General features: G+C 43.2%; 1 protein-coding gene across 1 annotated transcript in view; it reads left to right on the top strand.

The window, feature by feature from the left end:
- The first annotated feature begins 259 nt into the window (after window positions 1-259).
- Window positions 260-27,755, top strand: part of LOC147884362 (glutaredoxin-like) — a 53,946-nt gene continuing 26,450 nt past the window's right edge. The window contains exons 1-3 of the mRNA XM_087398075.1: window positions 260-331; window positions 11,646-11,734; window positions 26,902-27,000. Of these exons, the coding sequence (XP_087254201.1) occupies window positions 276-331; window positions 11,646-11,734; window positions 26,902-27,000 (244 nt within the window). The 5' untranslated portion in view covers window positions 260-275. The remainder of the gene's footprint in view (window positions 332-11,645; window positions 11,735-26,901; window positions 27,001-27,755) is intronic.

Genomic DNA, 27,755 nt, shown 5'->3' with positions numbered 1-27,755 from the left:
GGGGAGAGAGAAACCTCCCTTCATGCTACTCCCTGACTTTGCGCCCCCCTCCACGCTTGTGGGGAGGTCGGGGATGGCGAACGTAATTGATTAATTTAAGGTTAATCAATTTAACAAATTAATCAAAGTAATACTTATCTTAATTTGATTATGGAAGATGTGAACTAATTAATTAATACGAAAAGTACAACTTGATGGACCCGCGAACTCAGCTCAATGAGAGGAGTCAAGAGAGCATAAGGGTTAGTAAGAATTCCGAGAACGAGGTACCCTCGATGGCGTTGGCAAAAGCAAAAGAGCTGGTCGCATCCAACAGTGCTTTCGTATTCAGGTTATTCGCTACACGTGCTCCCTTCTGAAAGGCCTTCCATGATGCGGAATGGCAAATCTTGTGTGGCTCCAAATTAATACAGGAAGAAAAGTTATGCAAAGGAGGTGATGACAGTTCGCTAATATCACATGCCTCATGAGAACTGACACATTGGCAGTGGGGTGTGAAAATAAACGGTACACGGATCACCCCATGCATAGCTGGCAATGATGCATGCATTTGTGTTGAATTGGTGAAAGGAACTCTCAAAGTGGTTTGGGTTTAGGTCGGTCAAGTCGGAGTTTGTGGTTGTCATTAAGACTTGGGTCATAGCCCCCAAAGTTGAATCCCCTTGTGATCATGCTTATGTTTTTCCATTGCCCCTTGTTTGCCTGATACTCATTTTGCGCACCATCTTCTTCCTTCTCAATTTTGTGCACTGTATATCTTCGCCGCCTCCTCAACCTAGTGCACTTGTAAATTTTGCTCAACTTTTCATGCCAAGTTTGAGAATATGCCCAAGGCTTTGAGACAATGGACATCTCCATATTGTATACTCGATGGCTCTCCTATGCAGTGAGGAGGGATTTAGTGAGTACATTTAGTGAGACAATGGAAATCTTCATATTGAATACTCGATGGCTCTCCTATTGACTATGGGAATCTCCATATGAATACTTGTCGGGTCCTATCTTAGTGAGTTGAGTGTTGTGGGTTTCTAAAGTCTAGCCTATAAGGCGTGGGCCACAGGCAGTTTGCTCGGTTTAGATGGTCAAGTTTTGTAATCTTGTTTTTTCTTTCTATTAGAATAAAAGCCGGCAAGTTTATGTTAAAAAAGAGAGGAGGGATTTAGTGTACCCTCTACATTAGGTTAGGACAATGTGCCTAGGTGACATGGTAGAACATTATCTTGATTGTCAATTCTATAGTGAGTTTTATATAAAAATCCATTATGAAATGTGATTGAATAGAGGTGAAGCTATGTCATTGATGTTGTACATAATGAATCTTGTAGCCTGAAGCTTTGTGTGTTGGAGAAGCAAAGGCTCAAAATCGGTGAGCTCAATTGGTACATCAAGGGTGACATCGTTGGTCCATGTGTTTATTGTGCAGCTAACATATAAATACTTGGTCAGGTTAGGGAGCAATCTGACCTGTAAACTTACCACATTTTTGGTGCTAGAAAAGGTTTAAAAAGGTAGCCTTGCCCCCAATTGTACACCCACTCAAATTCCTCCTCTCAGACACCTACACCGTGCCGTCCTTCCCCTCCGCTCCCTCCGCTCCACATGTTACAGCCGCCACACCCTCAGTTCATCTTGCAGTAGCCTTGAGTTGGGTTGGGCTTGACCCAATGGAAGGGTTAGTTTCTAGCTAAGGCGATGAAGTCTTCTAAACCAAAGGTTTTGTCTTGACCTCACAGGTTGGCAGTGCCACTTAATAATTAGTTAGAAAGGTTAGGGGCACTTCTCCTTTCCCCCCTAACCACAGTTAGTGGTTGAGTTCAGGGGCATGTGGGTTTTAACCCTACTATGGGTTGCCTTACGGTTTTGCCATGTTGACAACCGAAAGCAGGTTGATCAGCCCTTCGCAAAAGAATTGTGTTCCAAGCTTTAAATGGAGCGTGGAGGTGAGGGCTGGTATGGGAGAGAAAGAGGCAATGTGCTCTAATACCTAATGGGCGAAGAACATAGCGTGGAGTGTGCAAAATGTGTTGAGAAGCCATGAACTGTAATTGCTAGAATGATGAATTAAAGAGTACAAGACCTGTGGCTGCTGTTTTCTGCCTTGTGGAGCCCTTTTGGAGGTTCTTGCACAGCTAGCCGCCTGTTGTACGGTGGTTTCGGAGTTGCTGCTGCTGTTTTGGAGGCATTTCAGAGCTGCCAGTTAGGGCGCTGCCATCTTCTACAGGTCTTCAGAACAGTTTTCTAGCCACCAGCTGTTTAGGTGCATTCCAGACCTGGTCGTCACCTTTGAAGCTGCTTTGGAGCAGCTGCACCTCTTTCTAAACAGGCGGTGCCAGTCTTTTGGCAGCAGAGCCACTGTTGCTTCTATCTTGAGAAGTTCACTCTGTTCTGCACTTGCTGATGCTTTCTGGAATCTGCAGCTCAAGCCGTGTTATTTTTTATCAGTTTTTGCATTCTCTGGTGGATCTCCAGCTCGAACAGTTCTGAAAACTACGACATTTGCAGGCATATACGTAGTACACGTGTTTGAAGTGCTTGTGGGAGTTGTGCACGGTCTTTCCACTCAGTTTGGATGAGAAATTTGGGGCCTTTGCCTCAGATTTGTGGTTTTGCAGGTTTGTTAGGTACTGCGGATTTTCCATTGAGTTTTGAGTGAGAAATTTGGGGCTTTTTGTCTCAAATTCAGTCATTTGCAGATTTTGGCAGTGTGGTTTGACTTTTGCACGTAGATTAAGTGAGATTGGCAGACATTTGCAAGACATTGCACATTTTGTGTCAGATTGTGCATTGTTTAGCCAAATATTGGCTAGTGGGATAGTGTGATTTTGTTGGTACAAACACAGACAGGTGAAATTTGGAGGGCAGGTTTTTTTGCTTACATCTGAGATGACTCAGAATCAGAATCACAATCCAGGAGATGTGTTTGGTGTTTTGCCCTAGGAGGATAAATTGATTGGATGGCACCAATTACTCCCTATATAGTTTTATGGTGAAGAATATGTTAGTTGCAAAGAGCCTTTGGGGCTTTGTCAAAATGAAGAAGCCCATCCATGACATGGTTGTACGAGTCTTTATGTGGGTAGCATTTGAAGCGCATTAGGTGCGAGCTTTTTTTCGCTGAAATTTTAAGGTGCGAGCACCTAAAACAATATATTTTTAGAAGTTGAAAGAGAGAGGGGAAGGGGAGGGAACCTATTCACATGACATGTAGAGAAGCAATTGAAACACATGAATTATCTAAAACATCACATGTAACCATAAATAGCATGAAATATTGATTGAGAGGAAAGAAACTAAGAAAAGCTTGATAAATACATCATGAAATCTAATCAAAGTACATCCTAGGCAATACATGTAACCATCAATAGTATGAATAGTGATTGAGAGGAAATAAACTAAGAGAAGTTTGATAAATACATCATAAAATCTGATCAAAATACATCTTGTGCAGTACATACTACTGTCTACATATCACTAATCACATGAATCATGTGATATGATGAAAACATGAAAATCTAAAGTCTGCATCAAGCCAAAGGCTCCCCATGCCTATATAAAATTGTTGAATCCTGAGACTCATCCTCATCGGTGTCCTTTGATGAGGACCCCAAGTCTCCACAATCCACAATTTCCTCTCTTCATCATACTCATGGTCCCTAGTTTGCTTTGGATCTGGCTCAGACTAGACTCCACCTCTCCATTTGGCTCCTCGGTCTCTATCTATACCTCTGGATCCTCCTCATCATCCACACAATGGTCTGCTCTCGATGGTATGGTCGAAGTATCCTAGAAACATCTTAGGAACTCCACAGTAGCTAAAGAGCCTGTCTTATACTCAGGCCTCGCAACTAGAAGTAGAAACTATGGGCTACTTCTTGCTGAATCAAGAAATGCATGAAGAGCCAAGCATGAAATAGTTGCCACTGTGAGACACCCGCGTGTCGTAACAACCAGCTCAGTCATTGTCCATAAAGCATGCATAACTAGTTAAGACATATCATCATATAACAGTCCACATGCTGCGTGCCTCTCAAGTATCTATTTCATTGCTTACCATGCTGCGTATTGGGATTTCCCATGAACCTGAGAAATTGCATACTACAGATCAGGCCTAGTGTGACATGGGTAGCCAATAGCTTGCTGGTAAAGAGTGGCATCAAATGGATCACTTCCCTCCTCAGAAGAGAAACAGAAGCCAGGATCTAATGGTGTTGAAATTGGCTTACAATCCTCGAACTGGAAGCGTGTAAGAGCTGTCCAATATACTTAAACTGGCTCATCATTATGCCCCCTCAACCTGAGCAAACCAAATGCCAAGATAGTAATGCAATTTGCCCACCTCTGACATGGCAACTGATTTTGACAATCAATGATTTGCTGAGTATGTGGCCTAGTAATAAGCGTGTCATCCACATAAAGAATTAAAATCAGCACATCTGCTCCACTCTTCTAGACACAAATAGTTGCTTTTGTGGGGCTGTTTTGAAAACCAAGGCATAGATATGTGCATGCATTGTGGCGTATCATGTTCGGGGTGCCTGCTTTGGGCCTTTTTCAGCCGGCATACCTTAGTTTCAGACCCTTCAACCTCAAAACCAGTAGGTTGGTTGACATAGACCTCCCCAATCAAATCATTGTGAAGGAAAGCAGTCTTAATGTCAAGTTAATGAACCTCCCATTGCCTGTGTGATGCAATGGCAATGACACACCCGACTAGTAGGGATGCGTGAGGTGGGAGCAACCCGGGCTCAGTTAGAACACCCACGCTGTGATATCAGTTGAGAGTGCTCTCAATGAAAGTGGAATGGAAGAGGTTGACAGAGAGGGAAATCCACACAAGTTTTAATGGGTGCAAAAACACCCTAATCTTCTACGTCATCCATATATATATGTGTTTGAGTACTGTACATAACCGGGGTTAAGGTACAGTGGCCTTTGACCCCCACAGGCAGACCATACTGCATAACATGATAGGTATCTTATCTAACTATTGCGGCTGTTAATACCACAATCTAACTTTGTACATGAAGAAGTTGCTTCTTGATTCCTTCCTCCCTCATCCTAAGGTTGCAGATGATCTCTTTCAACTCCTCCACTCTTTGCTCACTCCATGCAACAGCTTCATCTGATTCCCTTAGCATCTCTTGAAGCTGCTTCTGGTGGGTGTTCCCAACAAGGATATAGAACCTTGTTTGTGCCTCCTCTTGTGAAAGATGGCCTTCAAGAATGGAAGCGTAAGCGCATGGCTACAACAAATCAAGACGATGAAGAGACCGAGGCCACGAAGCCATTGGATGATGCTACTACTAGCACATTGGGTTCAAAGAGAAGTAGAGGGGCATCTGCAACATCATGCATGGGTCCTAGTGCTAGGAGGACACCCTTGCCATGTGGATTAGGTAGTGTGGATGCTAGTGTGGGAAAAATAGGCTCATTACAAAGTCTAGCATTCAAGCATGCATGCAAAAGCAGGCAGTCAAGGAGGCCACTAGTGAGCTCACGAAGCTCTTTATACAATGTGCAATACCCTTTCATGTGGCGAATCATTGTTGGCCATTGCAAAATCCCCAAAAGAAATGTGGTAACAGCAAAGTGTCTACAAATGTGAATGCCCAACTGGCTTCTCAACACTGAGCCAATTGCACAAATATGCCCTGTAAAGACTGACTACAAAAAATCTGTAAACAAAACTTTGTCCAACCGCTAAATCAAGAACGAAATCTATTTAAGATTGCTCAAATGTACCTAAAAAGGAGAATCTCTACAACACAGTGGCTATGCAAGGTGATGGGAGCAAAAGCCCCAAATGTTTGCAGTCCAATGTGAAGACAAGTGGAGGACAAGGCCTTACTAGGCATTGAAACTTACTGTAATTCTAAATGCAAATTTTGCAAAGCCCCAAATTTGTGGAGGGCAACCGAGCCAAAAAGAGGGCAAATGTAGAAAATTCCAAAATGAGTTTGACCAGACAGATGTCACTGCAAATTTAAGCCAATGTGAAGCAAAACCAAGCCAAATGCTGCTAGAGCTGGTTAGGACAGCTGGAAAGTAGTTCTGATGGGATGTCTGCAAAAGAGGCCATAGAGGTATGTGTGAAAATGGCTTAAATGACTGCAATGGGCATTTCCTACAAGTGTAGAGAAACTGCACGGGCAGCATAAAGTGGAGCTGGTATGTGTGAAAATGCTTAAATGACTGCAATGGACAAGAAATGCATTGTACAAACAGCCGACAAAGGATCCATATAATTGTAGGAACGTCCGTATGAGTGTACGGACAAGTCGAAATGGGTTGAAATGTCGCAACAAGTGGTGGTGCTTGTTCTGGAACGATTCGACCAGCAAATAGAGTTGTAAATATGTCGCGATTGTTGCTGGACTACATGGAAGTAGTTCTGGTGTACCAACATGTATGGGAGCTGGTCGAAGTGCTGGTGGTGACAAAATCTGCAGAAAGTGGCACAAAAGCAGAAGCTCATCCTCGAGACATCTGCGACAATGACGAGTTGTGGCGACACAAAAACAAGCTGAGTAGGGCTGAGCTGAAGGTGTGCATGGGGGAAGCAGATAGGAATCTAGAACATTGCTCTGATACCACTGTTGGATGCAATGGAATGGAATACAATGAGCTAAGAATGCAGTGGACTGTACTGGCAAATGGATAATGTGAAAGTACAAGTGAGGGGTCATATAGACCCAAGTACATCTTAGTGTCCTAGGTGGACCACATGTCCTACCTAGATGTCCTAGGTGTCTCAAGTGGGCCAAATGATCCTTGGTGGGTCCTAACTGGCCTACAAGGCCATACCATGGCTAAAGTGGCGACTTAATAGACTCCACCCATCTGATGGTGCTCATCTTGCAAGTGGGAGAAAAAGTGTCATCATAATCTAATCCCGTTAGCTGAGAATAGATTTTCATAACCAATCTTGCCATGTACCTATCAAAAAATTTCTCTTGATCTTGTAGGCTAGGGTTTCTAATTTAAAAGATAGCTTGATAGGGTGAGGATGCAAAAAAGTGATTCAATGTCTGATCACTTGACTAGGTGTCATGTGCACGGATTGGTATCTGACGTGTACTAGGTACACAGAACTAGCTCAGGTTAGCCTGGGGAGGCTTAGAGCTAGGCAGGCTTGATTCTCGGGTTGAGTGGCAAGGGTACGAACTATTTATAGGTCTTCGCTATTTTTGGCGCTCGGGGCCCGAGTCTATAAAAGGGGCCCAGGGGGTTCAGTTCTCAGTGTGCAGTTGGGAGCAAGTCTCGTTCCCAGGTGCCAGGTGATCCTGGATTGAGTCGCGGACGCGCGCCTGCATCTTAGCGTAGCCCAAGGCCCAGTGGCAGATCCAGGGCTTCACAGCGCCACCTGGTGGTATGGGACACCAGGCTAGTTTGGATCTGATTGGGAGTTCGTGCCAGTAGCTCAGCTCGTGGCTCGGAGGGGACATCTTCTGATTCGGGATCACATCCCGTAGATGTCACGGTTGGGTTGTGAGCAGCCTGCTCAGTTCTGATGTTGTGTGTGGTTGTTTTGCTTGGTGCTGAGTCGGTGCTTAGTTGGCTGGGGTGAAGGCTATATGTTGGGTGAATACAAGGACGATAGATAGTGATTCCAATGGGTTATGTGGGCTATCATTATATAGCATGTGTGGTGAGGTTGGTTGGTGCTTAGTCGGTAGCATTTGCAGAGAAGGGGAAGCACTTGTCAAGGAATTCAAATCTAAGCACTTGTCAAGGAATTCAAATCTAAGCCTAAAGACTCTCAATGTTGAATTGATTTAATGAGGGCCATATTATGTTAGAATTAGATCCCTCATAAGAAGGCTTCATGCACTCATATTTTGGTCTCATAGGTCATCTTTGGTCTTCCTCATACCTTAATAGGGCTTGTGGGACAAAGCTAGATGCAAAGAGTAAGGTTGCATCTTCATTTGCACATTGTAGAGTCAAAGGGTTATCAATCCTATAGCCGAACCACCAAAAAGATAATGATCAGTAGAGATTTTGTGTACCCAATATATGAATGATAAGAGGAGGATGACGCCTCAAGAGACCAACTAGAATTGATGGATATCAACCCATGAAGGTGACTTGGAGAAGAAAGAAAGTAGAAGAGGTAGAGCGTCCCAACATGAGAAGAAATCACCCCAGCAAAGAAGGAACGACTTCCTCAATGGTATACAAAGACTTCGAAAGAGTCTGGTACATTGGTTGCCAAGTCTGGTTCATGAAGTTTTGGGCAGTCTTGTACATCGGTTGACACCAAGCATAATGTGTTCCCAGAAGATCAAGAAGACATGCGACTCAAGAAGATCAGACCAGCATGCCTTGGTCCACACCAAATTAGAACATGGAATTTGATTGTTAGGCTAGGGTGTCGTAAAGTCATAAGGATCAAGTGGATCTTCAAGTCAAGTATAAGTCCTAGAAGTTGACCTAATTATAGGCATCATAACCTTTCGGCACATGGTCTCATGGTTTCATGTTTGTTAGACAATTTAGGAATTATCTTTGCTAAAGACCTGATTTATGAAGTTTCTTGGCAAGGTTGTTTCTTCCTCAAATCTGAGCGACAAGCTTGTGGATCTTCGAGTGCCCTAGACTACAGCACTGCTTTATTAAAGGGTTGGACTCACCTAGAGCTAGGATCAATTGAACCAAATCTATTGGCTTCCTTACATTGATAGAGGAGGTTCAGGAGATCCACGACTAGAGGGTTGACATTGGCTTTCATTGGATTCGGCAGGGGTAGACAACGCACTATCTCAGTTGCCAGGTGGGCATAGACATTTCAGTAGCGCAATAGGTAACCCTAGTTTTAGAGAATGTGCGACGTAAGCTCCTCCATTGGAGCTCGGCCAAACTCTCCTTAGTAGGTAGGACCCTAGTGTCCTTCTCCCCACGGCCTGACAGAGGTTGAGGTAGCTCAGGTGTTTGGTGCACAACTTCCTATGGGACGGATCAGATGGCACAAGGAACACTAGAGCTAGAGTGGCATGGCAGACGGTAATCATGCCCTAGTCACTTGAAGGATTGGTCATCATCAACCCAGAGATGCAGAGTAGAGCCCTCTTGGGCGCAAGCTGTGGTCTCACCCCTGGCACAGAGCCCTGGAAGCTCCTACTCTAGTGGGGGCTTCTTAGGAACACACCACACACAGATGGTCAGTGGCTACGTTGTCATAGGTGGATCTTCTCAGAGGTGCCTCTCATGGCGAAGGGCTCCCCACTGATGTGGAGTCTCCACAAGATTTAACAAAGGCAGGCAGGAGGTCTCATCTAGGCTCAGCCTCGATGCAGGGAGGACTTCGAGCGCCAGCCTCTCGTTTGGCATCTAGAGATTCGGGACCAGGATGGTCTTATGCTCGGTCGGCGGACACATATTGGTAGGGCATAGTGGGATAGTGGTCCAACCAGCTCTTTGGGACTTGGAGTAGGCTCTCCATAGAGGTAGAGGCGCGGTTGGATGGCATCTCTCATCTCTGAGGGGTGGGCTAGAGGATAAGGGGGATTGATGCAACCATTCTGGAGTCGTGGTGGGCAGCACTTCAGACTTGGGCAGCTAGTCGGTGGTTGGGTTAGTTTTCTAGGATAGGGATACCCTTGAGGATTATGCTCAAACATGGTAGGGATGGGCCAGTGTCTTCCAAGTGGGGCCGAGAGGGCTCCTCTAGCCAATGGAATGAGAGAGACCCAGAGATGGACGGGATTTTGGATTTGATTTATTGGAAGATGATTAGAGTAGTGGGCAAGGAGTGGTGCACCTCGATGGCTCGCCCCTCCACGAGGTCTAGTAAGATTTGGGAGTGGTTTTGGCTGGCTAAAGTAGGTGCCCTTTTTCTCTTACACGACATGCATAGGACGATGCCTTTCGCTGGAGGCCTTGTCTTGGACTCCTTTGAGAGAGAGACATTGGGCGGAACAACAGGTGCCGCAAGAGGTCAAATCAGGATTTTGGACGCGCTTGTGGTCCAGCCTATAGCCACAAAAGATCTCTTACTTGTTTTGGTTGGTTGCCCACGGGGATTTTTGCCTATAGGCCCTTGGCTAGAGCAGATGTGGGTGGATGGACATTGTCTCTGCTGCACTGAACGAATTCTAGAGATGACCCCCCGTACACGCCATAATTTTGCGAGTTGCTACGAGCCGACAATTGCGAACCCCACAATTGGCTAGACTTCGAGCAAGATGGAAATGGACGGCATAAGCTCGAAGTCAAATATTTCCTCATCACTCTTAAATCCTAGTTTGTAGAGTTTTACGAGGGAGTCGATCAAGCTAGTGATGTTGACCGAGCAGGACCAAATAAGCAAGCAAGAAAACGTGAGCAAAGCAGAAATGGTTGGGCTACCAACACATAATCTCATTGTATGTATGTACTCATCATTAATAAAGATTTATAGTGCTTCCTCAACGTTGAACATGATTATAACATAATATTGCAAGTGCACATTAGTAATTGTGTTCTATATTCTATGAGATGAGCTTAAATAGAAATACTTTGGCTATCAACAACAATGGAGCTGCCCCAGTGCATAGATAGAGGATTCATAGGGACTCCACTTGGGGCATGGCTGCCTGGTTGACAGGGGGGGCCATGCCTTCTCCATTGACAAGGTCTCCCCACCCTACAGGATACATGGACAGAGCATCTACTGGATCGAGCTATTCCCCCATGTGCGGCATCGTCCTCTTTATTCGCTAGAGGAAAGTGTTTGGGAGACAATGGCTAGTATGATGGCGTGAACATCTAGGCTACTTGCTGCAGCCTGGTGATGGGCAAGCACGAGTTTCCACCCATAGCCACTCTAGTCGTGATCTGATAGGATATCATTTACACCTTGTGCACCACTTGGGAGAGTGAGATGTCTGGTTCTAGAGCAACCGCCAAAAGGCTGGAGCGTTTCTGCAAGGCTTGGCCTGCAGATATTTTTTATAGTTTCACGCTGCAAGAGATTTGTTGGCTGTATAGTCCTCCTCCTTGGTTGTTAGCCCCTGAATCAGAGATTCCCTAGGTAGTGAGCTAGGTTCTTTGGAAACAGGCTGGTCTTCTTTTAGTTGGTTTTTTGATTTTGTTTCCCATGATTAGTGCCTTAGGGATTGCTGATTTGTATGGTTAAATTTTAAGCATTAATAGAAAGTTGTTAAGGAGCTGGACTTAGAATTTGTGCTTTAAGCTGTTTTAAATTGAATGTTTTTTCATGTTCATTTCTTTACAGTTGAGTCTAGCAGCTTGAGATACCGTGGACATCTGTTCCACTAGCTCCTCAGTTTTTTGGGATTTCCTTCCGATTGAGGGATTATGACATGACTTGGCATCATATGCCCCTCTTTATTGGATTTTTGGGGATGTTGCTCAGGATTGGGACCCACTAGTGCCGTTTATTTTTTGACTTATGTTGTGTATAGAGGCTTTCACCTCTCTTTATGTTGTAACTCTGGGGCTAAATTTTCTTTCCATAATTGCTTTCACTTGTTGAGAGATGACACTTCTCTTAATAAAAGGAAAGGAATCATTTGAAGTTTTTCCGAGGATCTACTCTTGAGCATTCAGGATTTGGGTGAACATAGCCAGTTGGTTACGCTGCATGTATATGCCATGCAGGATGCAATAGTCATTTTATAATTGGGTTGTTGGTAAATTTGCAGCATGACATACTGCTCATTCTGCCAGAAGGTGAAAGATCTTTTCAGCAGTATTAATGTGAAAAGTAAAGTTATGGAGCTTGACAAAGACGGTAAGAAATGTGCACTTATTTAGTTGAGTCAAGATTATTTCTTTGAAAATTTCTTGAATTTATCTCCTCACTTCTCCTTTGGGAAATCAAGAATGATGTTCTGTATGTCCTTTTACGGTGTCAAATTTGTGTTAGGTTTTTGTTCCAAGAATTATTTGAGTGGGAGAGTATTTGATTTGGTATATGTCTGCAAAGTTTAAGGACTGGTATGATTTTACTTCTTTCTAATTACAAATTGAGAGCACAAAGAGAGTATACATAACTCAACCACCCACTAGGTTGCTGTGTGAGCTGCCCTTTGCGGGCTACTTCGCCTATAAAATCCCAGGAGCGATTATAGGAAGTGAGTTGGAGAGGCTATCTAACCAACAAATGCCTCGATCCATGAGTCAGTAAAAATATGCTCAGAGGCTAGGCCGTATGAAAGAATTCACGACACTCAAATGACCTTTGAATGCCATTTGTCATAAATGGAGTGCAAGTGTGATAATGTCAAGCCATATACTGGTCTGAAAAAATATGCTGAGAGGCTAGGCCGTATGTGTTATGCTCAAGCTGAGGCAACATGACCTCGGAAGGGTCAGTCGACATTTTCCTTTAAAAGATCAATGTTTGTATTATATTTGTTTGGGCTTCACGTAAATGATCAAAAAGGAATTGAGGTCAAGGTCCTTGGTGAGGGTGACATGGCACAAGACTAGGTGGATCTAAGGCTAAGGGGTCTAAATGCATTAAATGTGCCAAAGGGCAAATGATTTCAATGTTATCCCAAGAGAGGGGTAAATGATGCATTGAGGAGATGCCCTCAAATGTAGACATGTGGCATACTAGATCCATCTAGGGAATTGGGGCTTGGTGGAATCTGCAAGTTGGAGCCTTCACGTATGTGGACTATTCTAGAGTTTAGCTACGGCTGGGAGGAAATTATGTGTGCCTGCCCCGTGATGGACTGTTAAAACTGACGATGTGAAGCGAGTTAAAGATAGTGATCGTTACATTTTGGTATCAGAGCACAGTGTTTGGTGATTGTTATGGTTTGGAGTTGCATGTCGAGTTGAGAGACTAACGATGAATTGAGATTGGAGGGATTTGGTGTTATCTTTCGTCATTGATTTGAAGTCGTGGAAGACAAGATTACAGGAGCCTGTGAGCACAGGCTAGATTTGCAATTAGGGAGTCCGTGAGCAATTCATATAAGTTTGTCTGGTAATTCAATCGATGTGACCTATGGGTTGACGGTGGTCATTAGGCAAGATCGCCGGAGCATACAGTCTGTTAGATGGTGTCGTGAAAGGCTGGAGCGGAACATCATATGGTTGTTGGCGTTCGAATTGTGGGTCAATTACTTCGCAAAGTTCGTGCGTTACAATAGTCTAAGTGGGACGATGCTCATTAACTTCCTTTTGTCGATTGTCAAATATCTCCCTCACAAACTCTTTCGTTGTTCACGTCCCTCCAACCTCTTCTACTGCTAACTCCTGCAGCTTGAAGGAGAAACTTGAAGGTTGGGGAAGAGATATTTAGGTGCGATGGCCCTAGCGCCATAATTAAGGAGCAAAAGCTTGAGCGACTTGGGCTCCCGTTGTGGGAAAAATGAGTTGCGTTAGTTGCTGTTCAAGGGCGATCCCATAATTGTTATCTCGGAGCTTTTGGACAAGTGTAATATTAAGAGGTTTTGCTTTGAATTCGATACTGAACCATACGCTCAGAAGAGGGGCAAGCGTATATAAGTCACGCGATGTTCAACTGTGAAGGGATAATACGAAAGCAAATATGGCATGAGGCTTAGCAGCGTCCCATTGAAAAGCAACGATTGGAAGGAGAGTTCATCCCAACTTTGAGAAGGAATTATCAGGAAGCATCTTACTTTACTTTTCTTGGATTTCCTATTTCCAGTTGATTTCTGGTTTTAAACAGTTTAGTCTGTTTTTCACATATGCCCAAAAAGTAACAGTTTGTGAAGCAGTTTTCAGTTTACAACAAGACATTCAGTTAGTGGGATAGATGCTTGTGCAATTGTAAAGTTGTAGTTGTCTAGATTGCAGGCATTCCCTAGCATAGGGAAATTGTGACAGTTTGCATTTACAGTTTATATAGAGTGTGAAAAAAAAAAAAACCAATTGACTCAAATGGAAGTTGAAGAAGAAGCTTCTAGGGTGGATCCCATAGAATCGGGAGTCCGGTCGACCCTGCAGGTGTCGCGCCCAGCAGGCCATACACCATGTGGTAGAATTGCATTATTGGAGGATGCCTTGCAACAGATTTTAGCGCAATAGTTACAAGCAAATGTAGGGCAATCTGAGCTCAGGAAAATGGTTCATAGTATGTCTACTAGACCATCTCGTGAAGAGAACGGTAAAGCTCCAACGGAGCCTGAATCCAGTGTTCATACGGTTGAGCCTAGGAGGGCTAAGGTGCCTAATATTGCCAATTATAGGCCAGAAAAGTATTCTGGCCGGATGTCTCCGTAGTTCCAATATCATAGAGACTTGGTTATACAAATGGGACGAGGCCTTCGCCATTTGTGAAATCATGAATGATATGAAGAAAATCCGCGAGGCCACCCATATGTTTAATGAGGCAGCGGATCGGTGGTGAATAAAACAGCAGAAAGATGGAGTACTTCGGAGGGATTTAAAAAGAAATTTAGAAAACACTTTTTACCTTCTGACGAAGTATCGCTTGGGATTAATATCGAAACCTTCGTCAGAGAAATTTATCAGTGGCAGAAAACACTGATAAGTTCAGAGAAAGTGTAATCAAAGTTTATGAACCTCTATCTTAGTCAATCCAGGTAAAAGATTTTACCTTTGGACTGAATGATCGGATCAAAACTGAAGTTCGGGCTAAGTATGCGAACACATTAGATGAAGCAATTGCCATAGCCCTGAACTATGAGGATGCAAAAGGAAACAGACCAAGTGGGTTTGTGCAGGTTGGGACTCGGTATGAGTACCCAAAGAAAATTGGGTTTAAGAAGAAGTGGATTAGCAAAGGGAGTGCCTCACAGCCTAGTGGTCAAGCCAAGCAGGCGAAGCCAGTTGAGACTCCTAAACCAAGTACCACCATTGGAATGAAAAGAAAAGTAACACCAATGGCAGCCCGGGCTTAGTCGAAGTCTTCTTTGAACCCAGAGCAAAGAGAAAAAGCGAGGAGAGAAGACTTGTGTTTTGGATGCCTTCAGCCTCATCAGTGGAAAGATTGTCCACGAAACAAGGATCGTCGGATGGTTGAGATGGTGATCTCAGAATGCGACGTGGAAATGGAGGGAAGTCTCAGCTAGCGGGATCTTCTCAAAGGTTAGTATCTTTTTTGTTATGTGTGTCTGTTGCTAAGCTAGTAACTAGTGCACCTGATAATGTCCTGTCAAAGCCCGCAGCAACGGGGTATACAACCTTTAACGATATGGAGTTAATTAAGATGAAGGGACAAGTAGCTAATCATGATGTAACTGTGTTGTTTGACTCAGCGTCAACGCACAATGTAATTAACTCCAAGCTTGTAAAGAGGCTGAGATTAAAGACTAGCCCATTTGACTATGCATATACAGTCGGAATGGCAGACGGAAGTTCAACTGAAGTATGGGACCAAAGGATTACCCAGTTGGAACTTTGAATTCAGGACTATACTGAGAAGCTTGATTTTGAAATGACAAAGCTTGCTCACGCTGACGTAGCCGTAGGTAAGGCTTGGCATTCTAGGAAGAATCCAGCCATAGATCGGAAAAAGCACATTTATCAATTCAAGATGAATGATGTGCTGTATGTCTTACGAGGTGAAAAAGATATACCTCAAGAACCATTGGTTTCCGTAATGGAAGTTCAAAAAGCTCAAGAAGAGTTTTTGTTTATTTATATAGCATCGGTAGAGCTGATTGATGGTTCTTCGGCTGGCTGATCAAATAGCAGAGGAGTTCTCTGATTGTTTTAGGGATGAGTTACCTTATGGGTTACCTCTAGAGCGGAATGTTCAGCATAAGATTGAACTAATCCCGGGGGCAGATCCTGTAAATAGACCTCCCTATAGGTAAAGTTTTATCGAAGAAGCGGAGGTACGAAGACAACTGGAAGAATACCTCAAGCTGGGGCAGATTCAACCCAGTTTCTCACCTTTTGCTTCGCCGGTGATATTAAAAAAAAAGAAAGATGATACTTTTCGCCTTTGTATAGATTACAGAGCATTGAATAATATCACTATTAAGCACAGGTATCCGATGGCTTGGATCAACGATTTGCTAAATGCGTTACATGGGGCCATAATTTTCAGTAAGATAGATCTTAAATGTGGCTACCATTAGATCCGTATTAGAGCCGAGGATGTGCATAAACCGCTTTTAGAAGCAGGTTTGGACATTATGAGTTTTTGGTAATGCCGTTTGGACTTACCAATGCTCCAGCTACATTCGTCATGCTTATGAACGATTTACTACGTCCGTATATCAGGAAGGTTGTAGTATATTTTATTGACGATATTCTTGTGTTCAACAAAAGTATTGCTGAGCATCACGAACACTTAAGAATAGTGTTCAATACTTTGAGGAAAGCCAGTCTTTATGTAAATAAAAATAAAACTGTATTGTGTATGGTAAGACTTGAATATTTAGGATTCATTATTACTCATGAGGAGATAGGAATGGATCCAAAGAAAGTGACTGCGATATTGACTTAGCCAATCCCTCAGAGTTTGATCGCTTTGCGATCATTCTTGGGATTTGTCCAATTTTATCGAAGGCATATCAAAGGATATTCCGAAATAGTATCGCCATTGACTGATCTGACCTTAGATAAAGTACCTTTTATATGGGGACAGAATCAACATGAAAGTTTTAACACCATAAAACAAGCTGTGGTCTCAGGACCGGTGTTAAAAATAGTTGATCCCCAGAAACCGTTTTTCATTGAAACCGATGCAAGTGGCATTGCGGTAGGAGCAGTTCTCCTCCAAGAGCGAAGGCCAGTAGCCTTTGAAAGCAAGAAGCTTTCTCCCTCTCAACGAAATTGGCCAACTCATGAATTAGAGTTGTATGCTGTTGTCCATGCTCTGAAAACATGGAGACATTATTTGTATGGGTCAGAGTTTTATGTTAATGTTGATCATGATACTCTGAAACATTTTTGTAAACAACCTGACTTGAGAGGCCGCCAAGCCAGGTGGGCAGAACTCATGCAGGAGTTTAACTTGACGATTCGGTACCGAAGAGGGAAGGATAATAAAGTTGCTGATGCATTGTCACGTATTATGCATAATATGAGTTTCACGGTATCAGAAAGTGCTTTAATGATCGAGATAAGAGAAACTTAAAAGGTGGACGAGCTCGTCCAGAGTCTTTGGCCTAAGGCTTGTGTATTCAAACCCGGGGAAAAGGATGACCTGGCATTCAGAAAAGGCCAAACTTATGCAAGATATACCATAAGAGATGGTGTGCTGAAAAGAAATGGCAAGGTAAAAGTATCAGAATGATCTCAGGCAGAGAGTCATTCAACAATGTCATGATAGCCCATGTGCGGGACATCCAGGATTCAAGAAAACATATGATCTCGTGAAGCAAGATTTCTTTTGGCCAAAAATGAATATGTGACACGTCGTTTTTCATGTCAGGTAAGTAAGGCAGAGCGGGCGAAGCCACGCGGACTTTTACAACCTTTGGAAATACCACTAGGTAGGTGGGAGAGCATTTCCATGGACTTTATTGTAGGTCTGCCTACGACACAAGGTGGATATGATTCTATCTTTGTGATAGGTGATCGTCTTAACAAGATGGCTCACTTCATTCCAACTAGAGAGTCTGTTAGTACCCGCAAGTGGCGGATTTATTTATTAAACATATATTTCGTTTGCATGGATTACCCAAATCCATAGTGTCAGACAGGAATGTCAAATTTACCAGTCATTTTTGGACTGTAGTGTTTAAGACATTAAGGACTGAGTTGGGAATGAGTAGTGGGGATCATCCAGAAACGGATGGTCAGACGGAAAGAATCAACCAAATTTTAGAGGATATGCTTAGAGCATATGTGTCATTGAGGCAACATACATGGGACAAGTGGTTGCCAATGTTGGAATTTGCGTGCAATGATAGAAAACATTCCTCTACAAGGTTTAGTCCGTTTGAGCTGAACTATGGTTATAGACCAGCAAATCCAACTGCAGTTGGAGTACCTCAGAAAGTACCTAGTGCTGCGAACTTTGTGGTTCAGATGCGGGAGATGCTAGCACTTGCGAGAGCTAACATCCGCCAAGCTATGGATAGAGGAAAACAGATCCGTTAGAGAATTTAAGGAAGGAGAAAAAGTTTTTCTCAGAGTTCCTTCGCACTCTTAAGTCTTTGATTGCAAGAGAGTGTGCTAAGTTATCACCCCGATATTGTGGACCATGGTTAATTCTAAAAAGAATAGGCAAGGTGGCCTATAAATTAGAATTACCACAAGGTTGTAAGGTGCACCAAGTGTTTCATGTTTCTCGTTTAAAGAAATTTTTGCATACAGACTCACTAATCGAGGGTGTTGTTTTGTTTTAGGAGATAGGGGATAATGCAGGACGCAAACCAACAAGAATTCTGGACCGAGGAACAATGCAAGTACGCAATCGGAAGATACCCACGGTGTTGGTTGCATGGCATGGTTTATTTCTATCAGAAGCTAACTAGGAATTCGTATACTAGTTACGGAGAGTGTTCCCAAACTTTATCATCGAGGACGCTGATGCCTGAAGAGGGAAGGAATGTTACGCTCAAGTTGAGGCAACATGACCTCGGAAGGGTTTGTTGACTTTTTCCTTTAAAGGATCAATGTTTGTATTATATTTGTTTGGGCTTCACGTAAATGATCAAAAAGCAATTAAGGTCAAGGTCCTTGGTGAGGGTGACATGGCACAAGACTAGGTGGATCTAAGGCTAAGGGATCTAAATGCATTAAATGTGCCAAGGGGCAAATGATTTCAATGTTATCCCAAGAGAGGGGTAAATGATGCATTGAGGAGATGCCCTCAAATGTAGACATGTGGCATACTGGATCTATCTAGGGAATTGGAGCTTGGTGGAATCTGCAAGCTGGAGCCTTCACGTATGTGGAGTATTTTAGAGTTTTGCTACCACCAAGGTTGGCTGGGAGGAAATTTTGTGTGCCTGCACCGTGATGGACTGTTAAAACTGACGATGTGAAGTTTTTATGATTTTCAGGCTGATTACAGATTCGTTTTAGGGCTTTCAGACTGATTTCAGTGGTATCCAAGCTTAGCTTCATCACTTTCTTTGGTAGTGACGATTCCTGGCTGAGAGCAACTTGTATGTAGGCAAATCGAACAGCTAGACACAGGCAAGATGCAACAAATCTGATTCATTCTTATTCGTGCAAAGGGAAGACGCCTGTTGTAGTTGCGAATCAATTTTCTACTGATTCTGTGCAGCCAACACAGGTTCGGGATTGATTTGACTTATCCAAGTGTCAGAGTAGCTTTGAGGCGAAACTCCGAATAACCTATCCAGATGGCAGGATCAAGAGAACATGGAAGTTCTCCTATTTTGGGGATTGCTGCTGCTGCTACATTGATTTTCTCACCTTGGGACTGCTGCCAGCTGCTGCTTCTACCCTCGGAGCTGCCGCCACTGTTATCAGCTTACTTTGTTAAATTCCACTATCTCTGATTTCTCAAGTTTTCTAGGGGTTTCCACGATCAGAGGGCTCCTGAATGTGGCTAGGACACTTTCCTGCAACAAATTTTGAAAAGCCCTAAATATTTGAAAACTCTAATTTTTGTGAGAAACCCTAAAAGTGCAGAATCCCTAATTTTCTTCTACCAGTTTAGTGTAAAGGATTAGACACTGACACTGATCCATATCAATGTTAAGACCTTCCTAAAGCATAATCTCTCACATGAGGAGATACTCTAACTTCGGTGACTCTCCACCTGCCATTTTGAGAGTCATGGAGTAATAGCCCTTGGTAGCTGCTCCCATGGCCGATATCGACATATCTTCAAGGGCATTCTCGCCATGAACTTCATTCACTGGGAGATGTGCGCATTTGTGCAGGCAGCTACTTGGGGATCTTTTATGGGTTCTCTGCCCTTGCTATGCATAAAATGAATGAAATATTTTCTATTTTATATATGGAGTCAATAAAGGTTCTTAACCTTGGATAGTCCTCCTAAAATGATGTTTTGCTATCTATGGTGTGTGGCTCCATGTCACCCTGTTTTGGAGCTAGGAGGGGGATGTATTGTTGAGCCATGTATTGGCTTTGATAGGGTCTCTTTATTAGGCCTAGCCGAGTTCCAAGATGGTGGTGTATTCTTAGACCTATGAGCTGGTCATGTAGCCATGCTAAGACATGAGCTTCTGAGTCATGCTGAGTCTCAAGCCATGAGAGTGCTTAGATCAACCACTGACATGCTCAGACTTTAGCCTCTGAATAACTTGGGGTGCACAGATTAGTAGTCCGTCATTGTCATGTTCCGTTCTTGGTTCCATTCCAGTAGTCCCTCACCTTTCCTTCATGGGGGGTGTTAGAACATGAAGTTAAGTTGAGTGTGTTTTAGTGTGTTCTACTATGATTTTCAATAGAGTCTTATGTGTGAGTGCCACGTGTCATATTGGGAGCCATCCCATATACATTTGTGCACTCTAGTATGTGTGCCTATCCTATAAAGGCTTGTGCTTGTCGCTTGTCAAGTCATTCAATCTAATCAAGCCTACAAGCAATTTGGTCTACATGTGAGTACTTTCTTTTGGTTCATGCTCTTTCATTATGTCTTTCATACTTTCTAGTTGTTTCCTTTGCTTCCGTCCTATAGCTCTCTTCCCCTCCTACCCTACCTCTTCTCCCTACTCCACTATGTTCCTTCATTATTGTCTCTTCTTGATGAGCAGGTTTTTGACCCACTCAAGGTCTTTTATTTTCATGCTATGCATGATGTACTCTTGCCATGAGCATTTGCTCTTTCCTACTTGATAGAAGTCTTTTCATTGGAAAATAAAGAAAATTAGGATGTGCATGGTTCTACCCATGATGGACCCGTATATCGTTGGGTTTGGACACATTCATATTAAAGTTACAATCTTTCTTGCAAAGAATTTGACCTAAGACTATGGTATGACTTTCTTGCAAAGACTTTGACCTAAGATTATGGTATGAACGGAAGAGATAGACCTTTGACCTTGATCAAAGTAGCATTCTTTGCTTTCCTTGGACAGTGCATCCGCATACACCCCATTTACCCGCAAAGGAAGCAATGAACTTCCTTCATGTATTGAAGGGCTCGTTCATCTTTCTTTACTCACCTTGTAGTCGTTTGAGTGGGAGTCTATGAAGGACGCAGGGCTTGAGTCTGCATAGCCCTAGTAGGAAGTAAGCGGCTCTTCTGCCTAAGATTATTTTACTCGAAACTCATGGTAGGCTGAGTTTCTGCGAAGCGCTCCCCTTAGCCATGGTATCATCATAGATCTTTGTGTATCCAATCACATCCTCAAGGTTTATACTTTCACTCTTAGCTTGTGTTTCTTACCATTTATGAAGAATCCACATACGATATTAGTATCCATTGTCCAGATGTTTTGGGTTTCGGCCTTTAATAACAAGACTATGTACCTTTAATAACAAGATTGTACATTTCACGTGGGACTTCTTGGTTACTTATACTTCTTAATGAGAGAGTAGTTTAGAGCGTTATTAATGGCACTGTCATCCACCGTAACCCTCTTCCCATTAAGTATTCCATGCATTCTTACTAGATCATGGGGACCAAAAGCTGACTGCCACCACAGGGCCGAACAAATAAATTAGGCATGTATCTCATTCTCATAAAAGACTTCTACTTCCTTATAGTCAAAATTTTGAGGAATTGGAAACACTTGCATGCCATGAACTTGCTTCATAAGCTGCTTACACTTTGGCAATTTGGTTTTACTTCGCTTTGACTAGGGCAATCTGCAACTATATGGTGTTTGCTAGAACAATCAATGTTGGAGTAATCGAGATGTCTCTCAGACATGAATCAATTGTTAGATCGCATGGTGAGAGGGAGATGTAGACAAGCAAGCACATGATGGGCATAGAGAGAGAGGCAATGGATTGACAAGATGCAACAAATACAATGCCTCATTTATCGGGGTTGGGCATTGCATCATAGGTGAGGTCAGTGGAGGAATATCTCTAGTCCTCACATGTGATGTTACACACAAAAGGAATCAAATCTAAGGTCAAATGACCCTACAACCACCCAAAGGATGAGAGAGGCTGTCATGGGGATGTGGTTTTTGTTGTGCAAATAAAGCCGTGGACACTGAAAATCCCTAATGTGTACCAATATCCTAGAATTGATGGGATGAAAAACCACACAATTCATAAGGTGGAAAGACTCGAGGTAGGTCTTCTTAGGGGCAACCTTGCCAAGACTGTGCACTAATTGCACATCTAATGACACCTCCCTATGCGCATGGTTATAAATGTTAGATCATGCTTTCATAGGAGGATGCAGACTACCTAAACCTAACCCGTTTTGATAGTATTGCATCTCTAGGTCTCTACATAAATTTTTAAGGATTTATTTTGACTAAAATTTGATTCACTTGGCAGTTTACTCCACCAGAGAAATGAAGGTGTGATTCACAGGGCACTTTGGGCAAAACGACACCAAGGATGCCCAAAGAAGGTGAACATGTCCACCCTTGGAAGAAGTTGTCCAATTAGTCGTGGAATGGTCCTCTACTTTTTTTAGTCAGCGGCAAAATACTTCACCAAGAAGAAAGTTTCAATAAAAAAGGACACTACGAAGAAGCTCTTCAGGAGCATTAAGTTCCAAATATGTGACGGGCACCAGTTGGCCGGTGTGCTAGTTTTAGCTAGTGCCCATTAAACGAACTAGCCAAGATTTTTGCACTAATAGGTCTTCCCTGTGAGACCTATGCAGAGATATAAAGGCTATTCATGGCTTGGGTGATGCATCAGAGCTCAATTGTACCTTTGATTTACTCTATTACTGTTTTTAGTAAACAGCGTAATGAAATCAAGTTGGTGCATTTTGGAAATGAGGGTACCATGTCGAAGAGCTTGAGAAGGAGAACAACTTATTCAAAAGGGGCAATAGAAGTCGTGATTTCATAATATCTTTTCTTCAAATCAAAGGTTGGTGATCACAAGGCCCATGGGACGTTGATTGAACCTTACAAGAGAGGGCCTTGGGTGAATTGAAGCACTTGCACACCCTGTGCGACAAGTGTATGCGGCCCTAGCTCCACCTCAACCCCTATAAAAGAACCTCCTCTACAACGTTGGGTTCCAGCCCATTTCCCTGCTGCAGCTTGCTGCCCCCCTCTACTCCCTGTCCATACCCTGCTGAATCATCTCCATGCCCTGCTGAAGTATCTTCACACCTTACTGCTGCTGATTGTCAAACTCTAAGAATCCAGCACTGCTGCACACCTTCCGATGACCTGCAGCCCGGCTCCCCTTTTCACCTCAGTTTAGTCTTCTGCCTCACTTTCTTCTGTTGAGCTCACCATAGCTCTCTCACACTGCCATTCGAATTGCTTCCCAGCCCATTTCCACTTGCTGATTATCCCCTGACAGTGATATCTATGCAGAACTGAGTTTTGGCCATAAATCTCTGTCAGAAAACTCTGGTCTGACAAGAATCTACAGACTACAACAGGTATTTGCTGTGCTGCAATTGTCCTACAGCCTCTACTGCGAGATCACTCCCTGCTAAGATAAATCCTTCAGAGCAACCCCCTCAGTTAAATGGGATTGACTGATGCCGTGCACATATGATATCACACCCAATTCCCTAGACGCTAGTTGGGTAAGGGTGATTGGTTGAGTGCTATTTTATTCTGATCAATCTAGGCCCTAGTTGGGTAAGATTGATATGCACTTCATTGTACAGTGAAGCACTATATGAATTCAACCTTTGTAATATATATTCGCACTGACCACATGCTGAGACCAGGTCTTACATGTGGTCAGTTTTTGTTTGATTGTCTTGGTCCCTAGGTCTTGTTCAGGTAAACCTGAAGGTGGATTGTGTTGGAATATAATTAGCCTATGGCGGATCCCCGCCCCCCCTTGGCCCCTCAACCTGTCCACTGTTCTGAGTTTCTCTATGTGAATTTAATAAATGCTGTGAAGGACTAGGAATAAAGTGGCACCCGCTCTACATAGCTAGTTCAAGGCGGTCTCATGGGTTGCCCATTGCAATTTTGTGATGGAAGGCCATCAGGTTCGCCCGGCAGCCACCCTTGTAGCCATCTAGCAGGATATCATTTACACCCTGTGTGCCATTTGGGAGCACAAGACTTCAGGATTGAGGGCGACCACCGAAAGACGTGAGCGTTTCTGCAAGGCTTGGCATGCATGCATCTTTTATATTGTTACTGAGCGAGGTATTTGCTGGATGGATAGACCTCCAGCCCGGTTGCTAGCCCCTATTCTAGAGATTCCCTAGGTAGTGCGCTGAGTTCTTTGGAAACAAACTGGTATTCCAGACAACCAATTGTTGTTTTTTCTCTTTTCCCACAATCAATGCCTCTAGGATAGCTGTTTTGTATGGTTGGTTTCTCAAGCATTAATAGAAAGTTCTTTTCTCTGGATAAAAAAAAGGTGAGGAGAGTAAAGGGAATTGGAACCTTAATAGAATTGGGATGCAAGAGAGCACTTCACGTGGGCATTACCTCAGGGGCAGATCTGGGCAGATGTGCCCCAACATGAGGACTGCCATGTGGACAGCTAACACATGGGTAGCATGCCAGAACATAAGGGTCACTCCCTGTTTTTAAGCCTCCAAATGAGGAGAGTGACACCTGTAGCATGATAGGGGATATGGATGGAGAGAGAGGGTGCCATGTGGGCATCTAACAGATTTCCTTCTGGAGTTGTATTATGATCTATGTCTTAGGGCAGATCCATCCCACTGTGAGCAGACATGGTGTTGGCCATCCTTTGGGCCACACATGGGCACTATCATGGGGCAGGATTGCAGACAGATTATAGCGCCATTAGAGGGGCAGGAAGCTTTGTGCAAAGACTGCATGTAGGCAGGTATGCATCCCAGACTGTGGGCGGTCATGATACTAGCGGGCCATCCCGGATTTTAGAGAAACCCTCAACATTGAGTTACAAGTTGGATTTACCACCATTTAAGAGAAATTCATCCTACATTTCACATTCAGTAGTTAAAGCTTTTGTTCCGAGTGATGCAGATGTTCTAGTGCCAACCAACTATGTTCCAGAGATTGAACACAATAACTTTTTAATTCCTGTGTGCATTCTGGACTATCGACAGCAAGAGACATGACATCGACTCATCACCGAGTCCCTCGTTCAGTGGTGTAATTTTGAGTATTCTTATGGACATGCTGCAGTACCCTGACCTTTTACAGTAGTAATTCGAGCATCATATGCGATTCACTTTACATTGGTTCATCATGTCCACCAAGGTCTTCTTAAAGATTGGGAGGGGTATCACAAGTTACGACTTATTCCTTTAATGAGATAGTCAATGAAGAGCTTAAACTCTTTTCACTGGGAGGGGATGTCACAAGCAACTTATGACTTATCAGATAGCCAATGAAGAGCTATAACTCTTCCAAAGAAGCACACATTTAAGAAGAGAAGCTTTTACTCATGCATTGGAATGTACCCACTCGCAACCCCTTCACACTCTTCATGCACATACCCTTTGGGACACACAAGTCTTCAAGTGTTTCTCTTACACTCTCTGTTCAAGAGTTGCCCCATTATATGCATCACATAACATACTTCAGACATAATATGTAGTACATCTTGAGTCCCTTATGATAGAGCCAGTACAGACTGTTTCTGCCTCTCATCGTCAGCCCACTTCTTGGCAGACTCCAGCACACCTCTCCCACACACGAGACACAGGGCAGATCAGGGGGTGACAGGTGCAGATTTCATACATCTTTCAGAGATAACCGAGCCCACCGGATCCTAAATCTGACCATGGCTAGAGTACCAGTAGCATTTCAGCATTATACCTCAGATACTTCAGTTGTTTCATTTTATTCCATTTGCAGTTTAGGGGGGGTATACTAGACACCTCCAGTTCCCCTACACAGGATATTGTCAGATTTTGGTCTCATAGGCCTTTTTGGTCTTTGGCAGATGTCGATAAACCTTTCTTCCTGTCTGTTATCATTATCGTTTCCCTTTGCTTCATAGTGTACCATGACTACGATGGCATGATTCATGGTTTAATTCCTTTCCTACCTTTTTGTGGATAAGGTAGGCCCTTATGATGGGACACATCCCGTGAGGCATAACTCTTCACAAGAGGCACACACCTCTGTGGAAAGAGGCACTCTCAAAAGAGACACTTTCTATTTATAGATACATAATCTACTCAGAGCTAACCCTCAGGCACATAGTGGTCGTGCAAGGGCTGTGGTTTGGATCAACTTAATAAACACGTGGCCCTTATAATCTATTCTCCTTTGCGAGGAAGGCCTGAGACTAGCTTGCAAGTTGTTGCCGTCTATATAATCAAGATGTATGCTCTTGAAGCTGAACAGAGTGTCCATGGCTGAAGTCCTCCTGCCTATTCATACTCTTAAGCTTTTCTAAATATTTCTTGAATAGTTTACAGTCTTTTGATGTTTTTAAATTACATAGTTTGACTGTAAAGGTTAGTTAAGGAACTTCTTCTTTTTGGGGAAAGAAAAAGAGGTTTATTACATGGTATGTGACTTTTAACTGCTTCAAAATACCGTTGTATGCAAATATGATTCAGAGAACTTGATCATTTATTTGTGAAACCCTCTGCAACTATGTAAGTGCCTGGCACAATCCAAATCAAAGCTTCAAGTAATGGTAATACTAAATCTATCATACATGGATTGTACACATACTTTATCGTTTGCAGTATTCCATGAACAGAAGTATCCTTCATGTACATACAAAAGGGGTGGAAGTTTGACCCAAGTTAAAATATATCTCACTTCATATTATAAAGAATCATTTTTTGCATAAGCATTTATGCTGGTCTTTGCAAGATCGTCTACTTGACAATATGATACTTCAAAATTGTGAGCTCTTTTATTTCTATCGATCAGTTTTCAAATCTGTTTTAGGCTCTAAATATGATGGACATTTGATTGGATAACTTTTCATCCTGATAGAGAAATCTTGAGCTAACGTTGAGGTTGGATTTTGTAGTTGACGGGACGGAGCTGCAGTCTGAACTTATAAAGTGGACAGGGCAAAAGAATGTTCCTTACGTTTTTGTCGGTGGCAAGTTCATTGGTGGTTGGGATAGTAAGTACTGAAGACTTGAGATTCCCACAAGGGTGAGAAGAGGAAGGATCAATATTGATACATGAAGGGCTGAGAGGGAGAGGGGCAAGCTGAGAGGGAGAGAGGGGAAAGGAGAGGAGAAGAAAGGGAGAAGTGAGAGGAACATCTATAATCTATATGCATCCATATTTATTTGTAGGTCATCTTGCTTAATAGGAATAAGATGGTGGCCATTAGGGAGAGAACCCATCAGTTAGCTATCAAAGGCTTGTGGAGCCATACATGCTTTGATCTGGATGTGTTTGCACATATATAGAGGCACGCATGTATGCACGGGAAAGAAAGAAAGAAAGAATAAAGTTTATTACCATCTTTGAAAGACTGAAGGGTCTATGTAGACACAATAAAACTACAGACAATAAAAGCTAAGGGTTGGGGGCCATTAAAGCAGGCATCCACACCCAAGGCTGCTGTCTGAGATGAGAAAATAAATAGAGATATAGCTACATTGTTGCTGCGGGAGAGTGCGCAAAGGTAAAGGACAGAAGGGACAGAGATCCAGATCCCTGCTGTCAGTTGGCCGTCTGATCAGCATACAAGTGTTTCAATCTTAAATACTAGGTAGGACGAAGCACATGGATCTCTCGTAAAAGTTCGCTTTTGCAGGGTGGCATCCTCTGCGTTGTGTCAAAACTCGGAGTTGCCCAATTACGAGAAACAAAATTCATTTATTGGTGAGATGAGGTACGTGTTTGTGATGCGAACCTGTTTCTGAA

This window comes from Dipteris shenzhenensis, chromosome 27, assembly GCF_047967505.1.
Source record: "Dipteris shenzhenensis isolate YYH24624 ecotype China chromosome 27, Dip_SZ_1.0, whole genome shotgun sequence".
Classification (NCBI taxonomy): domain Eukaryota; kingdom Viridiplantae; phylum Streptophyta; class Polypodiopsida; order Gleicheniales; family Dipteridaceae; genus Dipteris; species Dipteris shenzhenensis.
Note: the sequence above shows the minus strand (reverse complement) of the source record. Positions and strands in the feature narration are given on the sequence as shown.